At 42.1% G+C, this 20,721-nt stretch overlaps 1 protein-coding gene across 2 annotated transcripts; it reads left to right on the top strand.

The window, feature by feature from the left end:
- The first annotated feature begins 4,719 nt into the window (after positions 1 to 4,719).
- Positions 4,720 to 11,233, top strand: LOC132403239 (zinc finger protein 239-like). 2 transcript variants are annotated; one of them, XM_059986666.1, is made up of 2 exons: positions 4,720 to 4,792; positions 9,394 to 11,233. In XM_059986666.1, exon 2 carries the CDS (start codon positions 9,999 to 10,001, stop codon positions 11,013 to 11,015), a length of 1,017 nt encoding a protein of 338 aa, XP_059842649.1. In that variant the 5' UTR covers positions 4,720 to 4,792; positions 9,394 to 9,998; the 3' UTR covers positions 11,016 to 11,233. The 2 variants fall into 2 exon arrangements, with proteins under 2 accessions (XP_059842649.1, XP_059842650.1); XM_059986667.1 differs by lacking the exon at positions 4,720 to 4,792 and adding an exon at positions 5,953 to 5,977.
- Positions 11,234 to 20,721: the final 9,488 nt, after the last annotated feature.

The raw sequence follows: 20,721 nt of genomic DNA, 5'->3' as shown, positions 1-20,721 counted from the left end.
CCCCGGACACCTTGTTATTAAGAGAGAGAGAGAGAGAGAGAGAGAGAGAGAGAGACAAAGCCTGCTTGGAGATGGTGTTATGGTTTCTCTGCAAGCGTGTTTACACTTTTGCAAAGACACTGTCAGCTTCTGTATTCTTACAGAGAGAGAAGGGAGGAGTTGTTTGATGGACAGCTGGTGCTCAGCACGGGGAGATAAATGGGAGGTCTGCTGGTGGACCTACAGACACATGGTTTTTGGACACTGAATGAGCTTTGTTGTGGCCACAGAAAAGGTAGGTTTGGAGGATCGATCAGTGGCTCTCGCAGTGTGAAAAGGGTATGACCGGTGGGGAGTTATTCGTGTGCCCACACTATTCAACTCAATACCATGAACTAAACTGAACTTCACTCATCATCGTAAGACTGAATCTGTTTACCCCTAGGCTTGAAGAAGCTTGGTTTTCCTATTTCCACACTTATATATATGTATATAATCATTGCTAATCTGTTTGATATATCTGCATTCATATTACTGTATTGCATAGTTACTAATAAATAGCATTACTTTATAACAATACCAGACTCCACAGTGTTTTCTATTTCAGCTGGTTCTTTAACCCATCATGGGGAAAGTGACAATGACTTGTCAGTGACTTCCTTTCATTCATTATTGGACCAGGATCCTTGTGTTAGGATTGACAATAAAGATTTGTCTTTGTCCAGGAAGGAGTTTATAGTGGAACAGACCAGAGACCCTGAGATTGTTACTTTGAGAAAAAGTTCTTCCAGGCGATGAGGTTGAGAAAGTGCCAGTAGGTTATGATATCAAGGGTGGAGTGTTAATGAGGAAGTGGAGACCACCTGATATTCCTGCAAGTGAGGAATGGGCAATTGTTCACCAGGTTATAGTTCCTAAAGTCTACAGGAATGAGATTTTAACTTTGGCCCATAGTATGCCCTTGGGTGGCCATCTAGGTGTGAATAAAACTGTGGATAAGATTTTTAAATAATTCTTCTGGCCTGGTTTGAGGAAAGATGTTGGAACATTTTGCTGAACTTCTCACACTTGTCAGGTTGTGTTTAAACCTAATCAGGTCACCCCAGTGGCTCCACTACAGCCTGTTCCTGCATTTGGTGAACCCTTTTCAAAAGTTATTGGCGATTGTGTTGGCCCATTGCCAAAGTCTAAAGCTGGCCATCAGTATTTGCTAACCATCATGTGTACAGCATCTAGACTTCCAGAAGCAATACCTCTTAGGAATATAAAAGCTTCTACTGTGCCAAGGGCTCTCATAAGGCTTTTCATCCTATTTGGTTTGCTTAAAGCAATCCAGTCTGATCAAGGAAGTAATTTTATGTCAGGATTATTCTGGTAGATAGTTTACAAACTGGGAGCCAAACAAATTATGTTGTCTGTGTACCATCCAGAATCCTAAGGGGCCCTAGAAAGATTTAATTCTACCCTCAAAACCATGATTAGGCCATTCTGTATTGAAAATGAGAAGGATTGGGATGAGGGAGTTTACTTGCTTTGATTTACCATGAGGGAGTCAGTGCAAGAGTTCCTAGGCTTTAGCCCCTTCAAACTTGTGTTTGGACACCAGGTCCAAGGACCTTTGGTGTTATTAAAAGAACAGTGGATTAACAATGACCTGCATATTAATTTGTTAGACTATGTTTTAAAATTCAAGGACAGATTGCAAAGGGCTTGAAACTTAGCAAAGGAAAGTTTAAGATCCGCCCAGGAAAGAATGAAAACTTGGTATGATATGGAAGCCAGAAGGAGGTCATTCAAGCCGGGAGATAAGGAATTGCTTCTTTACCCTGTGCAAACAAACCCTCTGCGAGCTAAGTTTCATAGTCCCTACGAAATTGTGTCTAAAGTCATTGATGTAGATTATGTAGTCAAAGGATAGACGGAGGCCAATGCAGCTTTATCATGTAAACATGCTTAAACTATACCATGAGAAACAGACAGAAGCTGTGACCATTGTTGTCAATATCAATGAAGCTAAACTCTCTGGAAATTTACCAGCTGATCCATCTGAGGCCTATTTTAAATCCAACATTATTTCAGCCATTTGACAAATTCAACTATTTTGGAAAGTCTTGATGAGAAATTGGCTCATTTATAGCCACAGCAGCAGTAGTGAATGAAGCAGTTGATCATGAAATTGAGGAATTTGTTCCCTGATGTTCCAAAAAGAACCAGAGTAACCTCACATGATGTTGATGTCGGTGTTGTCAATCCCGTAAAACAGCATCCGTATCACATGAATATTGAAAAATGTAGACTTGCTGAACAAGAAATTGAGCATATGTTAGAAAATGGTATTATTAGGCATTCTATTTCAAATTGGAGCTCACCTTATGTTATGCTACCTAAAGCAGAAGGTAGTACCAAGTTTTGCACTGATTACAGGAAGGTGAACGCAATAACAGAAACAGATGCTTACCCAATCCCTAGAGTGGATGATTGAGTAGACAAGGTTGGAAAGGCTAAGTTTCTTACAAAAATCGCTGTTCAAAGGGTATTGGTATGTTCCATTAACAGATAGGGGTAGAGAAATTTCTGCATTTGTAACACCTTCTGGGTTGTATGAATACAATGTTCTGTCATTTGGAATGAAAAATGCTCCAGGAACATTCCAGAGAATGATTAATTCTGTAATTCAAGGGTTAGAACACATAGATGCCTATATTGATAATTTGGTCACGGGGAATGACACCTGGGAGGCCCATGTCACTGCAGTGGGAAAGCTGTTTGAAAGGCTTTCCAAGGCCAACCTTACAGTTAACTTAGCTAAGAGTGAATTTGGCCATGCCACTGTGACCTGTCTTGGTATGTTGTAGGTCAGGGCAGGCTGGCTCCTGTCCAGGCAAAAGTTCAGGCAATTTCGGTGGTTCCCATTCCAACCAGTAAAAAGACTCTTAGAAGATTCCTGGGAATGGTCGGATATTATCGCAAGTTCTGTAAGAACTTTGCTGATATTGCTCTCCCATTGACTAACCTCCTGAAGAAGGGTGAAAAGTTTATTTGGATGAAACGTTGTCAGGAGGCATTTGAGGAATTGAAAGCCATCTTGTGTCACCAACCTGCGCTCAGGTCACCTGACTTTGCAAAGCCATTTTCCAGAGCCACAGATGCCAGTGATGAAGCTGCAGGAGCAGTGTTAAAGGGATGTTTATGATGATGTTGACCATCCTGTGGCGTACTTGTGCAAGAAATTCAATGAGCATCAAATAAATTATTCCACCATAGAGAAGGAATCATTATCAGCTATGTTGGCTTTGCAGCATTTTGATGTGTATGTTTGCACAGCTCAGAAACCACTTGTTGTGTATACAGATCATAATCCATTGGTGTTTCTGAATAAGCTGAACACACAAAAATAGATGGTTGTTGAATCGGAGTTTGATTTTGCAGGAGTATGATCTCATGATAACTCACATTTAAGGCAGAGATAATATAATTGCCGATTGTCTTTCCAGATGTTAAGTTTGCGATGTACTTTTAATACTGGGGTGGAATTTACTATTGGTATACGCTCCTGCAATATGTTATATTAGTCTGTACTATGCTGTATGGCAACCATAAATACATTGTTTCACATGTTCTAGTTTGCAGTTACAATTTTGCTCTTACAGATCAAAATTTTCCCTTTTTGTGTGGAGGTGTTACATGAACATAGTTTCGTTTACTGTGGGGGGTCACTTTAAAACGCCTGGATGAGGCGGGACTATGACGTCAGTATAACAAGGAGGGAGGGAGAAGAGGGGGGGGGGGGAGAGAGAGAGAGAGAGAGAGAGAGAGAGAGAGAGAGAGAGAGAGAGAGAGAGAGAGAGAGAGAGAGAGAGAGAGAGAGAGAGAGAGAGATAGCTGCTGGTAGTAGCTTGCTGTGACAATGGGTAAAGTCTGATACTTTCCCATGCCCAAAGGATTGGGTTGATTAACGGCACACCATGCACTTTGGATATGTGACTGTTACTTAGTATCATCCATACGTGGATTTTGTTGGAGTGTTCTGTGGCGACCACTTTTGTTAATCCTTACATGGTTTCAGGTATGTTATTTGGTGACCACTGATGCTAAGGAACATTCCTTGACTGTCACCTTGTGATATTTCTACGTGGATTTCCGGACGACTCGATGGATAAGATCTTCGGCGACTGATATTTCGATTTCCCAGCATGGAACTTGTGGAATTCTCTGTGATTACCTCCTTTTTACATTTTAAAGTGGATTTACCAGTACCTCCTCTCACTCATTCCGTGGATTACTGGACCTTTCTGGTTTGCTGTCTTAAGACTTTGAGAACTGTTCCTAAGTTTGGAAGCCACACACATACATAGCACTGTTAACTTAATCTTATTTTGTTTAATCTCTTACATTTTAAGTAGATACTAATAAATATAGTGGTTTTAACATTAAAACCTGACTCAATTTGTGATCTATTGCTGCTGGTACGTAATACCCTCTGCCATCCAGTTTCTGAATGGACGTTGAACGCATGAACACTACCTCGCTACTTCTTCATTTCTATAATTTAACTATACATATATATACAATTTCTGTAATTCACAGTTATCTTTTGTGTATTGCGACCGCAATGTTAACAAATTCTATGGCGTTAATTTCAGTGACATTAAACCTGATTCTGATTGGCAGCTTGTCTACCCAGAGGTCTCCGCGCTCCAGAATTCGCCGCCGGTGACCCAGCGATCAAATGCGCAGGCGTAAAGATCACAGCTGGGTTCCGAAAATCGCGCATGCGCTCAGTGGACGAAAGGCTCTGGCGGATCGGCCGCAGGTAGGAGCGGGTAGCGGAGTGGTAACTGTTTCGGCGGATAATTAGGGAATATGTGCGAGAGATGTCCTGGGATTTACGAATTAGCCCAACTGTGAGCTAGCCTGGAGTTCCTGTGGAAATTTCTGGAAGAGGGAATAGGTTTGACGTTACTGGGGGACAGTCAGGATCTTGTAGGTGGTGAGAGGGTGTCTGGTCATTTACAGCTGCAGCAGGTTTTCTTTTTGCCCATCTTCACAGATGGTGCTGAAGACCCGGTGAGTAACCGGGTGAGCTCTGGGGTATTCATCCCCTGGTTTAATGCTGAGGTGGGGAAAAGGACAACCCATCTGTCAGCCGTCTGTACAGCAGAATTTCTGGCCATTATCGTTAGTCTGTATTGAGATGAATGAGTTAAGCTGAACAGAGTCGTGATCTGCCTCGGTACTGCAGAGTTTGGAATCGAAACGTTCAAGGGCAGGGTTAGGAATGGAGGTGTCTGGAGAGTGCGGGAATAGTACTCCAGTTCTGTTGGGTAAATGCACATGTGGGCGTATCGGGTAATGAATAGGCCTACGTTCTCGCAAAGCAGCCACTTACTAAGTCGGAGGCAGGAATTGTAGTCAATACGGGAAAGTATGAAGTCAAATCTATTGTTAGGTTGAGTGGGATTCAGAAATAGCAGAAATTGTGGGAGAGGGAGGTGGTATTACAATTTGTTTCTATCAGTCCAGGGGAGGCACCTTTTGAAGGAACAGGAGGGAAGATGTGTGTTTGATGAGACTGAGGTTTGGACATACGGGGTTGCACTCCACTTTGGCACTTGTTGTTAAACATGGGAATGGGTGGTGTGATTTTTTTAAGGTCCCAGAGATGGTGGAATATGGGATCAAGGTGTGGTGTACCACAGATATATGTTGTGATGTGGGAAGCTGTTTGGGCAATTATTGGGGAGCTCTGGGTACCTAGTTTGCAAGATATTCTGGCACCTGAGGCAGGGATGATTAAGTTGCGTGGGTCCCTGGTGAGCTTTTTATTTAAAACAGGTTTAGATCTGATCCCTGTCAGAGCTCCCCTCATTCTCCCCTACAGTAGGAGGCAGTAATGCAGCTTCCTGAGAGGTGCAAGCCGCTATTAGCACAAAAGAAGAAGGAGGCAGGATCGGAGCTCCGAGTGGGTGTTTCATCAGCATCGGTGTCTGCACCACAAGTGAGAGACAATTGCTGTGAGCTCCGGACACACTGTGGCCCTGCAAATCCAGGACAGACCTGGTCCTTTCCCCTCGATCCATACCCAGGCCCTGGATAGATGTGTCTCTCGCTAATGGGTTTTTCTGGTTATAGAGGTGCCATGGGTGACACTTCCAGTGTTTCCCTACCGGTCTGGAAACACAGGTGGAGGGAATAGGAGTGGATGGATCTCTCCAATACTGTGGAGCTCCAACTATCTCAATCCAAGGATTAGGAACTTGGAACAAAATAGTTCCAAGATAGTCTCTGATAAAGAGTCTACCTTCCACTTAATAAAAATACCAAAAAAAAAGCACCAAATTCTTTCCATGAGCTTTAGTTCTTGAGAAAAAAACCTTTGTTCTACCTCCTCTTGTTCTGGGCCTTTGTACTTGTGAGAACATGTTTTGTACCATTCTCTCTGAGTGAAAATGATATCAAACTCCTTTGTCCTGGGTAACAAGTGACCTGTAAATTTCACATCACTAAAGTGCCACACTCTAATGAGAAAAAGTTCACCAGTGTTATTCAGCAGGGTGAGGGGGGAGGTCAGAGTAATTAGGAAATCTGCTCGAGCAGCCATATAATATCATGTGATCTTTGTAGCACTGAGGCATGTGATCTCAACATGAAATAATACTAGTGGAGAGAGGCAAACTGAGCCAATTCACAGACTGAAGACAGTCTTATAGGGGAGTATTATAGACCAGCTAATGGGGAGTGAGAATTGGAGGAGCAAATTTGTAAGGAGTTAGCAGATATTTGTCGTAAGCACAAAGTTGTGATTGTGGGAGATTTTAATTTTCCACACATAGACTGGGAAGCCCATTCTGTAAAAGGGCTGGATTGTTTGGAGTTTGTAAAGTGTGTGCAGGATAGTTTTTTGTAGCAATACATAGAGGTACCAACTAGAGAAGGGGCAGTGTTGGATCTCCTGTTAGGGAATGAAATAGGTCAGGTGATGGAGGTATGTGTTGGGGAGCACTTTGGGTCCAGTGATCACAATGCCATTAGTTTCAATATAATTATGGAGAAGGATAGGTCTGGACCCAGGGCTAAGATTTCTGATTGGAGAAAGGCTAACTTTGAGGAGATGCAAAAGGATTTAGAAGGAGTGGATTGGGTCAATTTGTTTTATGGAAAGGATGTAATAGAGAAATGGAAGTCATTTAAAGGTGAAATTTTGAGGGTACAGAATCTTTATTTTCCTGTTAGGTTGAAAGGAAAGGTTAAAAGTTTGAGAGAGCCATGGTTTTCAAGGGATACTGGAAACTTGGTTCAGAAAAAGAGAGAGATCTACAATAAATATAGGCAGCATGGAGTAAATGAGGTGCTCGAGGAATATAAAGAATGTAAAAAAGAATCTTAAAGAAATTAGAAAAGCTAAAAGAAGATATGAGGTTGCTTTGGCAAGTAAGGTGAAAATAAATCCAAAGGGTTTCTACGGTTATATTAATAGCTAAAGGATAGTGAGGGATAAAATTGGTCCTTTAGAGAATCAGAGTGGACAGCTATGTGTGGAGCCAAAAGAGATGGGGGAGATTTAGAACAATTTCTTTTCTTCGGTATTGACTAAGGAGAAGGATATTGAATTGTATAAGGTAGGGGAAACAAGTAGGGTAGTTATGGAAACTATGATGATTAAAGAAGAGGAAGTACTGGTGCTTTGAAAGAATATAAAAATGGATAAGTCTCCGGGTCCTGACAGGATATTCCCTAGGACCTTGAGGGAAGTTAGTGTAGAAATAGCAGGGGCTCTGACAGAAATATTTCAAATGTCATTAGAAACAGGGATGGTGCCGGAGGATTGGCGTATTGCTCATGGTTCCATTGTTCAAAAAGGTGGATAAATTAATGGAAAGTATTCTTAGAGATGGTATATTAAATTATCTGGATAGGCAGGGTCTGATTAGGAACAGTCAACATGGATTTGTGCGTGGAAGGTCATGTTTGACAAATCTTATTGAATTTTTTGAAGAGGTTACTAGGAAAATTGATGGGTAAAGCAGTGGATGTTGTCCATATGGACTTTAGTAAGGCCTTTGACAAGGTTCCACATGGAAGGTTAGTTAGGAAGGTTCAATCATTAGGTATTAATATTGAAGTCGTAAAATGGATTCAACAGTGCCTGGATGGGAGATGCCAGAGAGTAGTGGTGGTTAACTGTTTGTCAGGTTGGAGGCCGGTGACTAATGGTGTGCCTCAGGGATCTGTACTGGGTCCAATGTTGTTTGTCATATACATTAATGATCTGGATGATGGGGTGGTAAATTGGATTAGTAAGTATGCAGATGATACTAAGATAGGTGGTGTTGTGGATAATGAAGTAGGTTTTCAAAGCTTGCAAAGAGATTTAGGCCAGTTAGAAGAGTGGGCTGAAAGATGGCAGATGGAGTTTAATGCTGATAAGTGTGAGGTGCTACATTTTGGTAGGACTAATCAAAATAGGACATACATGGTAAATGATAGTGCATTGAAGAATGCAGTAGAACAGAGTGATCTAGGAATAATAGTGCATAGTTCCCTGAATGTGGAATCTCATGTGGATAGGGAGGTGAAGAAAGCTTTTGGTATGTTGGCCTTTGTAAATCAGAGCGTTGACTATAGGAGTTGGGATGTAATGTTAAAATTGGACACGGCATTGGTGCGGCCAAATTTGGAGTATTGTGTACAGTTCTGGTCACCAAATTATAGGAACGTTGTCAACAAAATAGGGAGAGTACAGAGGAGATTTACTAGAATGTTACCTGAGTTTTAGCACCTAAGTTACAGAGAAAGGTTGAACAAGTTAGGTCTTTATTCTTTGGAGCATAGAAGCTTGAGGGGGGACTTGATGGAGGTATTTAAAATTTTGAGGGGGATAGATATAAATTGACGTGGATAGGCTTTTTCCATTGAGAGTAGGGGAGATTCAAACAAGAGGACATGAGTTGAGAGTTAGGGGGCAAAAGTTTAGGGGTAACACGAGGGGGAACTTCTTTACTCAGAGAGTGGTAGCTGTGTGGAGCGAGCTACCAGTAGAAGTGGTAGAGGCAGGTTCGATATTGTCATTTAAAGTACAATTGGATAGGTATATGGACAGGAAAGGAATGGAGGGTTATGGGCTGAGTGCAAGTATGTGGGACTAGGTGAGAGTAAGCATTTGGCACGGACTAGAAGGGCCGAGATGGCCTGTTTCCATGCTATAATTGTTACACGGTTACGTAGGAAAATTGTTGGAGAATTTGATGGTCAGTCCTGATGCCTGATCTGTGCCCAGTTAGATAATGACTTCTTTGAACTTAGGCTGAACTTTGCTGTAAAAGTGTGATGTCAGAGCTCAGCATAGTGATTAAAATTATCTTATTTGAAATGTTGACCTTCTCCCATTGATGCCTTTTGTGAATCTTTTTACAGGTTAGAAACGGCAAAGAATGTGTGAAGTGGAATCTCAAGCAAAACAACAAGGGATTCTCTCACTCAGTCGAACTGCAAACACACCAGTGAGTTCACCGTGTGGAGAGAGGCCAGTCACCTGCTCTGTTTGCGTGGGAAGGGACTCATTAATTCTGCTGACCTGCGGTCACATCAGTGAACTCAGTGGGGGAAGGCCAGTCACCTCCTCTTTTTTGGGAGGGGATCTACTCAGTCATCCAGCCTGAAGATACATCAGCAAGTTCACACCACAGGGAGAGGGTTCACTTGTTCTGACTGAGCAAAGTGATTCACTCTGTCATCCAAGCTGACAATACATCAGAAAATTCACACCAGTGAGAGGCCTTTCATCTGCTCCTTGTCTGAGAGTAGATTCACTCACTCAGTCGACCCACAGACAAACCAGTGAGTTCACAAGGGAGAGAGATTTTCAACTGTTCCGTGTGTGGGAAGACATTTACTCAGTCATCTGATCTGTTAACTCATGAACGAATTCACTCTGGGGAGAGGCCATACATCTGCTCAGTGCAGGAAGGGATTCACTCACTCATCCCACCTACAGACACACGTCAGTTCACACTGGTGTGATGCCGTTTACCTGCTCAGACTGTGGGAAGAGATTTTCTTACTCATCTCAACTGAAGTCACATCAGCAAATTCACACTGGGGAGAAGCCGTTCAGTTGCTCAAGCTGTGGGAAGGCATTCTCTCAGTCTTCTCATCTGAACACACATCAGCGAGTTCACACGGGGGAGAGACCGTTCACCTGCTCAGACTGTGGGAAGAGATTCTCTCAATCATCACAACTGAAGGTACACCAGCGAGTTCACACTGGAGAGAGGCCATTCACCTGCCCAGAGTGTGGGAAGGGATTCTCTCAGTCATCTCAACTGAAGGTACATCAGCGAGTTCACACTGGGGAGAGGCCATTCACATGCCCAGAGTGTGGAAAGGGATTCTCTCAGTCATCCCAATTATTGGCACACCAGTCAGTTCACACTGGAGAGAGGCCTTTCATCTGCTCAGACTGTGGGAAAGGATTCACTCTGTCATCCCACCTACTGACACACCAGTCAGTTCACACTGGGGAGAGGCCGTTCACCTGCTCAGAATGTGGGAAGGGATTTTCTCGGTCAAATCAACTGAAGGTACATCAGCGAGTTCACACTGGGGAGAAACCATTCAGCTGCCCAGATTGTGGGAAGGGATTCTCTCAGTTACCTCAACTGAAGGTACACCAGCGAGTTCACACTGGGGAGAGGTCATTCACCTGCTCAGACTGTGGGAAAGAATTCACTCAATCATCGCACTTTTTGGCACATCAGTCTGTTCACACTGGGGAGAAGCCATTCACCTGCTCAGACTGTGGTAAGGGATTCACTTGCTTATCTCAGCTGAAGGTACATCAGCGAGTTCACACTGGGGAGAGGCCATTCAGATGTTCTGTGTGTGGGAAGGGATTCACTCAGTCATCCAACCTACAAACACACCAATCAGTTCACACTAGGGAGAGGCCATTCACCTGCTCTGAATGTGGGAAGGGATTCTCTCGGTCATCCAACCTTGTGAAACACTACCGAGTTCACACTGGGAAAAGGGTTTAAATAAGTTGCTTGCTGGATATTTAACCATCACAGTTGTTGAATCCAGAAAAGTTCAAAAGTGACTGTCGAGGTTGAACTCTGCAATTGTTGTTGCTACTTATCGCACCCAGTTCTGCACCCTGGTCACTGGGCATGGGAGGAGTTTCTTCTGCTGATGTTCACCTTTACTGGGACTGGAGTTTCATATTCTTGATCTGTGACTAATAAATCAGTTCTATTTTAAACTCCGTCTCAGGTGCCTAGTGAATTTCAACACACCTAGTGTACATTCGGGGGTCAACTCAGCCCAGTTGGTCCCTGCCAGTGTTTTCGTTCCACAATAATCCCTTTAAATCCATCCCTGCCATTCGTCCCTTGCTCTCCGTGTGGTGATGGGTTCCAAACAGTCACCAGTCTGTGGGAGTAGAGGTTGCCCTTGAATTTCTTGCATGACTTTCTGCAGACTGACAAAGAAGATGAGCTGACTGCAGTTACATCTGACTTTTTCTTCATCCCTCAAATCTCTGGGCTGAGGAAGAATAACATTGGTCATTAACATCCTGATCCTCAGATCTACTTAACATTATGGGTCATTGCAATGCTTCCAAAGGGCTGTGTCTCATACAGCTGGGTTGTTAGAATAGAGCACTGTCTTCCAAAATATGAAAGCAAGATGGTGAAACATTAGTTGGATATTTAATGGAGCAGCGTCAGAAACCAAAGGTTGGTCAGCACAAGGCAGAGTTCAGGACTCTGGACAGTGAAAGGGGTAAGAGCATATGATGAGGAGCAGGAAACTGAGTGGGCGTTTATGGCAATGAATGATAGAGTAGCAACATTTGGAAGATGATTGAGGAAAAAAATTGCTTTGACTGTTGACACAAAGAGTGCCTTTTGACATCGAATGCATTGCTTGTGGGAGCTCTGTTAAACCGGCTACTGAGTTCTCATAAAAACATTGACTGGATTGGTGGCATTTGGCAGGGGGGAGGCTATGCTTGTAAATACAATGAATGGCACTGTTCTTACCCAGAAATCTCTGAGCTTCAGAATTTCCTATCACTGCGAATCAAGTGTGCAGGGACTGGGTCTGTTGGATCCATCTGTTTAATTTGAATTGTTATTTTCTTTCCTCTTCAACAATTAATTCTCTGCCTATGCTTTAAGTAGCCTTTGTATGCATACAGTTTAAGATGCCTCTCGTGGCTGTACAAAGTATAATTCAGGAAGTTTCTTTGTACTTTATTAAGTGAGGAAGTATTTTCTCATTTTTTTGATTTTTACTGCTGTATTGACGAAGTGGTTTCTAACTGGTTTAATAGTTTCTATAGATGTTATTGGTATTTTTCTTATCTTTGGGTATGATAGTAGCTGTTATGTTAGGCACCATCTCCAGTTTCGCTTTCTTCAAGTACTAGACCCCTGTCACTGTTCTGTTCCTGGTCTATCAACTTTATATAAAATGATCATGAAGAAACAGTTTTATGCCTTGTACCTGACTTCCAAAGGTTTAAAGACCAAAATCAATCAATTAGCTGAGCTGGATTTAGAGCTCAGACCAATGCAAGACAAAGAGGGAATTTTTAGTGTGCAACAAAATGGGTAAGAACTTCCTTTTATATCCCAAATTGTCTGAGAAAAAAATAATTCTGGCTTTTTCATTATCAGATGGAAATTAGGATTGAGGACTTCCTTGCTATTTTTAAAAATAAAATTGAAAAAAGAAAAGCAAGCTGGTAGAGCCATATTTAAACTTGCTAATTTATTATGCAAGTCATTAGAGTGTCAAAAATTAGTCGTACAAGCAGTTTGGCACAGAAAAAAAATTAATAAATTTGTGCAAGTTAGTGAGTTTGTGGAAAAACTTAAATGTATCTCAGCAGTGAATGGGGGAGAAAACTTAATCTTGGTTTTCAGTAAGTTGTGAAACCTGCTAGAAACTCTTACCCAAGTAGAACATTTAGGTTTGATAAGTTAGTGAAAAAGTCCAAATGAAAAATGCCAAAATGTTAAGTTTAAGAAATAGAAAATGGTTGGTGCTGATTTGGAGATAAAAACATGAGGTCGGTTTGATCGAATGTGAGTGAGTGGAAGTTAGCAGGATGAGTAAAGTTTTTTGGTGATCAAAGGAAATGTGAAACTTGCAAAGAACTACAAAGACAGCATGATAGAGACAGTAAAAATTTGTATAATTGCATATCTTTGCATGAACCAAATTAGTGAAAGAACACAAAGGTAATTTGATTGAAGTCACACACAGAAAATGCTGCAGGAACTTGTGTTTTTGTGTGTTGTTCAGGATTTCCAGCATCTACAGAATCTCTTGTGTTTTTGTTTTAATTGATGTGCATTGCTCGGGGCTCAAAAACAATGTCTCCGGATGAAGGGTTTCGGCCCGAAACGTCGTCACCACCTCCTCCCATAGATGCTGTCTGGCCTGCTGAGTTCTGCCAGCAGTTTGTGTTTTTATTTGTCAAGACTTCAAGTGGACAGTCCTGCTAGTGAAGCTCTATGGGTGGTCCAACAAGGGAAACGCTCACTACTGAAGCCCCACTGGAGGACTGACAGCCTACATTAAACAGCCTCCCTATACAGTGTCACATCCAAACTCCAGAGAATTACAGGTTGCATGGGCTGTCCGAGAGAGTAACATCATCTGAACTCCAGAGAATTACAGCCCACATGGGACAGTCAGCGTAACACCATCTGATCTTCAGAGAATTACAGCCCACATGGGACAGTCAGCATAACACCATCTGAACTTCAGAGAATTACAGCCCACATGGGACAGTCAGAGTAATACCATCTGAACTCCAGAGAATTACAGCCCACATGGGACAGTCAGCGTAACACCATCTGATCTTCAGAGAATTACAGCCCACATGGGACAGTCAGCATAACACCATCTGAACTCCAGAGAATTACAGCTCACATGGGACAGTCAGCGTAACACCATCTGATCTTCAGAGAATTACAGCCCACATGGGACAGTCAGCATAACACCATCTGAACTTCAGAGAATTACAGCCCACATGGGACAGTCAGAGTAATACCATCTGAACTCCAGAGAACTACAGCCCACATGGGACAGTCAGCGTAACACCATCTGAACTTCAGAGAATTACAGCCCACATGGGACAGTCAGAGTAACACCAGCAGAACTCCAGAGAATTACAGGCTATATGGGACAATCCAAGAAAGCGATCACCATCTAAACAGAATTACAGCCTACATGGGACTGTTTGACACAACGATACCATCCAAACTCTGGAGAATTACAGGATTGACATGATATAGACTCCACAGTGGACCCTAGTGACTCAGGTGAGAATGACAGTGATGAAAAAATATACGGCACACTTCAAAATATTCACCAGTGCTAAGCATTGCTGCAGATCCAGAACAAAGATACGTCCTCTTTACTAAACATTCCAGCAATACCGATGTTGACTTTATACCTATGACTGACTGTTTATATATACACGATCATCAGATCTCCTTCGTCTTATATTAAACTGAATCGTCTGTGTCAATACAATTAGCAAGATATAGGGAAAATCATATCTGACCATATTCATGTCTTATTCTGGGATATACCACATCCAATGTCATGACTAAGTTACTAAAGCTTTTCATATGTTTTTTATATAAGCTACCTTTTGCTTGAGTTCAGAATGTACCATTCCAGGAAGGAATAGTTTATGAATGGGGAAAGGATTCTGGAATTTTTGTTCATAATCAGAAAAACATTACAGTTCATCAGAGCTCTTGTCAAGTGAAATTGAATGAGTCTAAGTTCATTGAACAATATGTACTTTATGTACGGATATAGAGCTGACGTCACTCTTCTATATTCATCATTATCATTTAATGTGTTTCCCTGCCTTGAGACATACACACACCTTGCCTTTACCCCTTGAAGCTAGAAGTAAATGAGACAATCTAGGAGATCATTTAGCATCAATTTTATACCCATCTCATGGTTTTGCGTGAAATATCAGAGATTAAAAATCTTGCTGCAGTCTTAGAAAGGCTAAACAATGACACTGCTGAAGCCTTGGGGAAGGTAGCATCAGAAATGGTCGCCAGGTGCAAGATAGTTCATCAAAATCATGTGGCATTAGACCTCTTAGCAATGGGAGAAAGGGGGAATGTGCATCTATATATCTATATACATATTTGATATTTCATAACCCATTTTAAATTATTTTATATATAACGTTCCTTAAGGTTGTTACCTTGTTGTTGTTACAGCTGGGGTAGTAATGCAGACAAGCTCCCATGACCCATTAAATGGCGTGTGTCTCAAATAGCCTCTGACAATAAAGTCAGCTACTGGTCTTTACATGTGGCTTAGCGACTAAACTTGGCGGAACAGTTTCTACTGACAGAAGGGGCAAAGGTGGGTTACTGATGCCTTAAAATCGGTTGCTTCGGGTAAATGGGGCTCATCAGCTGTGGCTGGAAGCTCCTCTTGGAGCAGGAAAACTCTGATCTCAAACCTCCACTGCCTTGCGGCTATACCCACTCGTGGAGAAAGCTTCGGGAATAAACCCCAAGGGCAAAATCCAGAGCTGGAGTCCCTCAGGCAGTCTTACATCGAGTTCAATCTGACTGGTAACTCCTACGATGCTGCTGTACCAAACTGTATTGGTCTCTGCTGTTCCTTTATGTTCATCAGATGCTGGAGTGGAGGAGCTTGCTATATGGGCAACGGCTTGCTCTCCATATTGTACTGTTACGAGCTGCTGGGAATCCTGCAAGTATTGTAAATAGATCCCTGTATCTTTCCTGGCAAAAGGGGGCTTCACCTAGAGACATTTCAATGTAAAGTCCTTAACTGAGGAAGGGAAATGGAAGCTGTCACCGAGGGAGAGGATTACAGTATTTGAAAAAGAGAACAGCATGAGAAAGAAAGATAGTCAGAGCCCATCAGAAAAATGAAAAAAGTAAGTTTATCCTGAGATTTTTTTCTAAAAATACATTCAATAAGTGGGCGTGTCTGCTGAATTACTCTTCAAAAATCAGGAGATAACAGAGACCCTCTGGTCAATACCGAGCAAGATGACTGACTAAACTCATCCCATTGCTAACTATTGGTCCATATCTGTATTAACTTTCCCTATCCATGAAACTGACTAATGTGTTTTAAATACTAATACTGTACCAGTGACCACTTTCATCTCAAATCTATACCCTTTGGGTTTTGTTCCTCTGCTCTTGGGGAAGAAGACTATATGCACTCACCCATCTATTCCCTCATCATTATATGCATTTTTGTAAGGTCAAACCACAATTCCTACACCCCAATCTAAATATTAACCCTAACACTAACCTGCCCAACTTCTCTCTATAACTGTGAATATTCACTGCTCGGCCAGTAGGCCTCCTCCTTGGTTTTTTTTTGGTAACCTTGCTTTCTTAACACAGCATCAGCCATTTAAGTCCAAAAACAGATGTAAGTAAATGTTTCAACTAAATTGCTTTGTTTAGTTTCTGGTCGTAAATGGAAGTCAGCCTTTAATTATTAAGAGGTATAGTGACTGGAAAGCAGTAATCAGCTTGGAGATTAAAAAGCAATCTTTATAGAACAGCTTTGCAAATAAGGTCTGTCTAAAGCATAGACACTCTTTGTCTATGAAAAGATGCTTGGTCACTACGTATGCTTTATTATTGCTCAAGAATAGAGTATAAGCCAATGTGTTATTTAATTTGGGTTGATTCAGACAGGTTAACTCTTAAGTTGCTTAGTTCAAGGAAGCAGAACAGACATAACATTTAGCAAATTAACAACTGATACGTTTATAGTTGGGAGTTTTATATTAGCTTTACAGCATTAATTGTGAACTGTGAATATTAAGCTGAGGTCTATGTCTCCAACTGCTTTTAGGCTATTTATGTTGAAAGGATATCTGGGGAAATATCATATGTGAAGTCACCCAATTGGTGGAAAAGAGGTATAAATGGAGAGAGCAGTTCAGGCATATTAGGAATGTGGTAAGGAACGTCATAAATCGTAGAAGAAACAGAATGAATGAGAAGCAATTCCCCCAGCTTTGGTTTCTGTGGCAGAAGATTCATTTGTCAGGAACTGATTGATATGTCTTTTTAGTTTATGTAGGAATTGTACCTTTGTTTTTGGAAATCCTTAATGCCTTATCCTTGTTTAAGAAGTGCTTTATGCTTTGGAAATGTTTTGTGCTTTAGAAATGGTTTGTAATTTGGAATTGTTCCACCATCTGATGTTTCAAGATTCAAGATAATAATTTAATAATTGAAGATAAGATAGGAATCCTCTGTGAGAATTGGGAAACGTTTAAGATAGAAATCACATGAGTTTTCTAAGTGTTTGAAGATTGTTATTTGGATTTAAATGGTTACCAGTGGAAATAAATGAACTGTGTTTAAAATTATATCATTCTCTACAACTTTCACCATTTCCAAGAGGGATGCTCCTAGTAAATGCATCTTTACTTCCCTACCACCTTCTGCTTTCTATGGGGATCACTTCCTCTATGATTCCCTTATTCATTCATCCCTCCCCACTAATCTCCTCCCAGGCATTTATCCCTATTAGCGCCGTAAGTGGTATACCTGCCCATTCACCTCCTCTCTCATCTCCATTTCAGGGAAGGCAACACTTCACCCCTGAATCTACTGGGGTTGTCTATTATATCCAGTGCTCCAAATGCAGCCTCCTCTACATTGGTGCAATAACTGAGGGGAGTCTGTCGTCACGATAAAGAAGGTTCTGGTCGCCAATGGCATCAATGCAGAAAAGTTTAAAAGTCAGATCAAGATGGTTATTAAAAGGAAATTGAAAAGCAGCTCGCTGGTTCACACTAAGGACGCACGTGCCTCTGGTTCCTCGAAGGCTGCTAAAAAAGACAGCTCCATGAAAATAGTGGAAAAAGTGAAGAAGCCAGTGGCCAAGATGCCTTAGACCAAGAAGCAAGCGATTGAGAAACCTACGGCCAAGAAATCAGTAGCTAAGGAATTTTCCACTAAGAAAAAAACAAGGGGTAAAGAAACCAATGGCTAAAAATGCGACAGCTAAGAAACCAGTGTAGCCCCCAGTAAGCCTCAGGCTCGCTCAGCCTTAGCAGTAACATAAAAGAAGAAACCCCTTACACCAGTAACTAGGAAGAATGTGCAGAACCCCACCAGTCCCAAGAAGATATTCTATCCGGGGATTTTCTGATCACATCCACGATATCCTGAAGTGGGAAAGAGAACAACCAGAGGTTGGAAAAGGGAGAAGATCCTGAAAACAGACTACACAGAGTTAGGAAGGAAGTTGAGAAGCAGGACCACAAAGGTAGTAATCTTGGGACTATCGCCTGTGCCCCGTGACAGTGAGTATAGGAACAGAATAAAGTGAAGGATAAATGTGTGGCTGAGGGATCGGAGCAGGGGGCAGGGATTCAGATTTCTGGATAATCGGGACCTCTTTTGGGGGAGGTGTAACATGTACAAAAATGATGGGTTTCAATTGAATTCCCGGGGGACCAATATCCTGGCGGGGAGCTTTGCTAAGAAAATTGGGGAGAGTTTAAACTAGAAGTGCTGGGGCCTGGGAACTGAACTGAAGAGATGGAGGAAGAGGTGTTGACTCACAAATAGAGAAAGCTTGGAGACAGTGCTAAAGGGAGAACAGGCAGATGATAGAGAATGGACACACTCAGACCGATGGTTTGAGATGTGCCTATTTTAATGCAGGGAGTATTGTGAACAAAGCAGATGAGCTTAGAGCATGGATCAGTACTTGGAGCTATGATGTTGTGGCCATTACAGAGACCTGGATGGTGCAGGGGCAGGAATGGTTACTTTGAGTGCCAGTCTTTAGACGTTTCAGAAAGGACAGCTAAGAAGGCAAAAAAGGTCGGGGCGTGGCACTATTGATCAGAGATAGTGTCACAGCTGCAGAAAAGGAGAAAGTCATGGAGGGGTTGTCTACGGAGTCTCTGTGGGTGGAAGTTAGTAATAGGAAGCGGTCAATAACTCTACTGGGTGTTTTTTTTATAGACCATCCAATAGTAACAGAGATATCGAGGAGCAGATAGGGAGACAGATTTTGGAAAGGTGTAATAATAACCGGGTTGTTGTGGTGGGATATTTTACTTTCCCAGATATCAATTGGCATGTCTCTAGAGCGGTGTGGGAGAGGGGTTAGATGGGATGGACTTTGCTGGGTGTGTTCAAGAAGGTTTCTTGACACAATATATAGATAAGCCTACAAGAGGAGAGACTGTACTTGATCTGGTATTGGGAAATGAATCAGGTATGGTGTTAGATCTCTCAGTGGGAGAGCATTTTGGAGATAGTGATCATAATTCTATCTCCTTTACCATAGCATTGGAGAGGGATAGGAACGGACAAGTTAGAAAAGTGTTTAATTGGAGTAAGGGGAAATATGAAGCTATCAGGCAGGAACTTGGAAGCATAAATTGCTAACAGATTTTCTCAGGGAAATGTATGGAAGAAATGTGGCAAATGTTCAGGGGATATTTGTGTGGCATTTTGCATAGGTACGTTCCAATGAGACGGAAAGGATGGTAGGGTGCAGGATCTGTGGTGTACAAAGTCTGTTGTAAATCTAGTCAAGAAGCAAAGAAGAGCTTATGAAAGGTTTAAAAAACAAGGTAATGATAGAGATCTAGAAGATTATAAGGCTAGCAGGAAGGAGCTTAAAAAGGAAATTAGGAGAGTCAGAAGGAGCCATGAGAAGGCCTTGGTGGAATGGATTAAGGAAAACCCCAAGGCATTCTACAAGTATGTGAAGAGCAAGAGGATAAGACGTGACAGAATAGGACCAATCAAGTGTAACAGTGGAAAAGTGTGTTGGAACCGGATGAGATAGCAGAGGTACTTAATTAATAATTTGCTTCAGTATTCACTATGAAAAAGGATCCTGGCAATTGTAGGGATGACTTACAGTGGACTGAAAAGCTTGAGCATGTAGATATTAAGGAAGAGGATGTGCTGGAGTTTTGGAAAGCATCAAGTTGGATAAATCACCCGGACCAGACGAGTTGTACACCAGACTTCTCTGGGAGGCGGGGGAGGAGATTGCTGAGCCTCTGGCGACGATCTTTGCATCATCAATGGGGACAGGACAGGTTCTGGAGGATTGGAGGGTTGCAGATGCTGTTCCCTTATTCACAAAACAGAGTAGAGAAAGCCCAGGAAATTATAGACCAGTGAGTCTGTAAGTTGATGGAGAAGATCCTGAGCGGCAGGATTTACGAACATTTGGAGAGCCATAATATGTTCAGGTATAGTCAGCATGGCTTTGTCAAAGGCAGGTCGTGCGTTATGAGCCTGATTGAAATTTTTGAGGATGTGACTAAACTCATTGATGAAAGTAGAGCCATATATGTAGTTCATATGGATTTTAGCAAGGCATTTGAAAAGGTACCCCATGTAAGGCTATTGAGAAAACAAGCAGGCATGGGATCCAAAGGGACATTGCTTTGTGGATCAAGAACTAGCTTGCCCACAAAAGGCAAAGTGTGGTTGTAGTCGGGTCATATTCTGCATGGAGGCTGATGACCTGTGGTGTGCCTCAGGGATCTGTTCTGGGACCTCTGCTCTTCGTGATTTTTATAAATGATCTGGATGAGAAAGTGGAGGGATGGGTTAGTACGAGGGGGTTAGGCAGCCTTTAAAAGCCAGACGCGGAATCCCTCTGGCATTCCAATCCCAGTACTCGGACTGCTGAAAGAGA

This window comes from Hypanus sabinus, chromosome 12 (assembly GCF_030144855.1).
Source record: "Hypanus sabinus isolate sHypSab1 chromosome 12, sHypSab1.hap1, whole genome shotgun sequence".
Classification (NCBI taxonomy): Eukaryota; Metazoa; Chordata; class Chondrichthyes; order Myliobatiformes; family Dasyatidae; genus Hypanus; species Hypanus sabinus.
The sequence above is the reverse complement of the archived record's forward strand: the minus strand, read 5'-3'. Positions and strand labels throughout refer to the sequence as shown.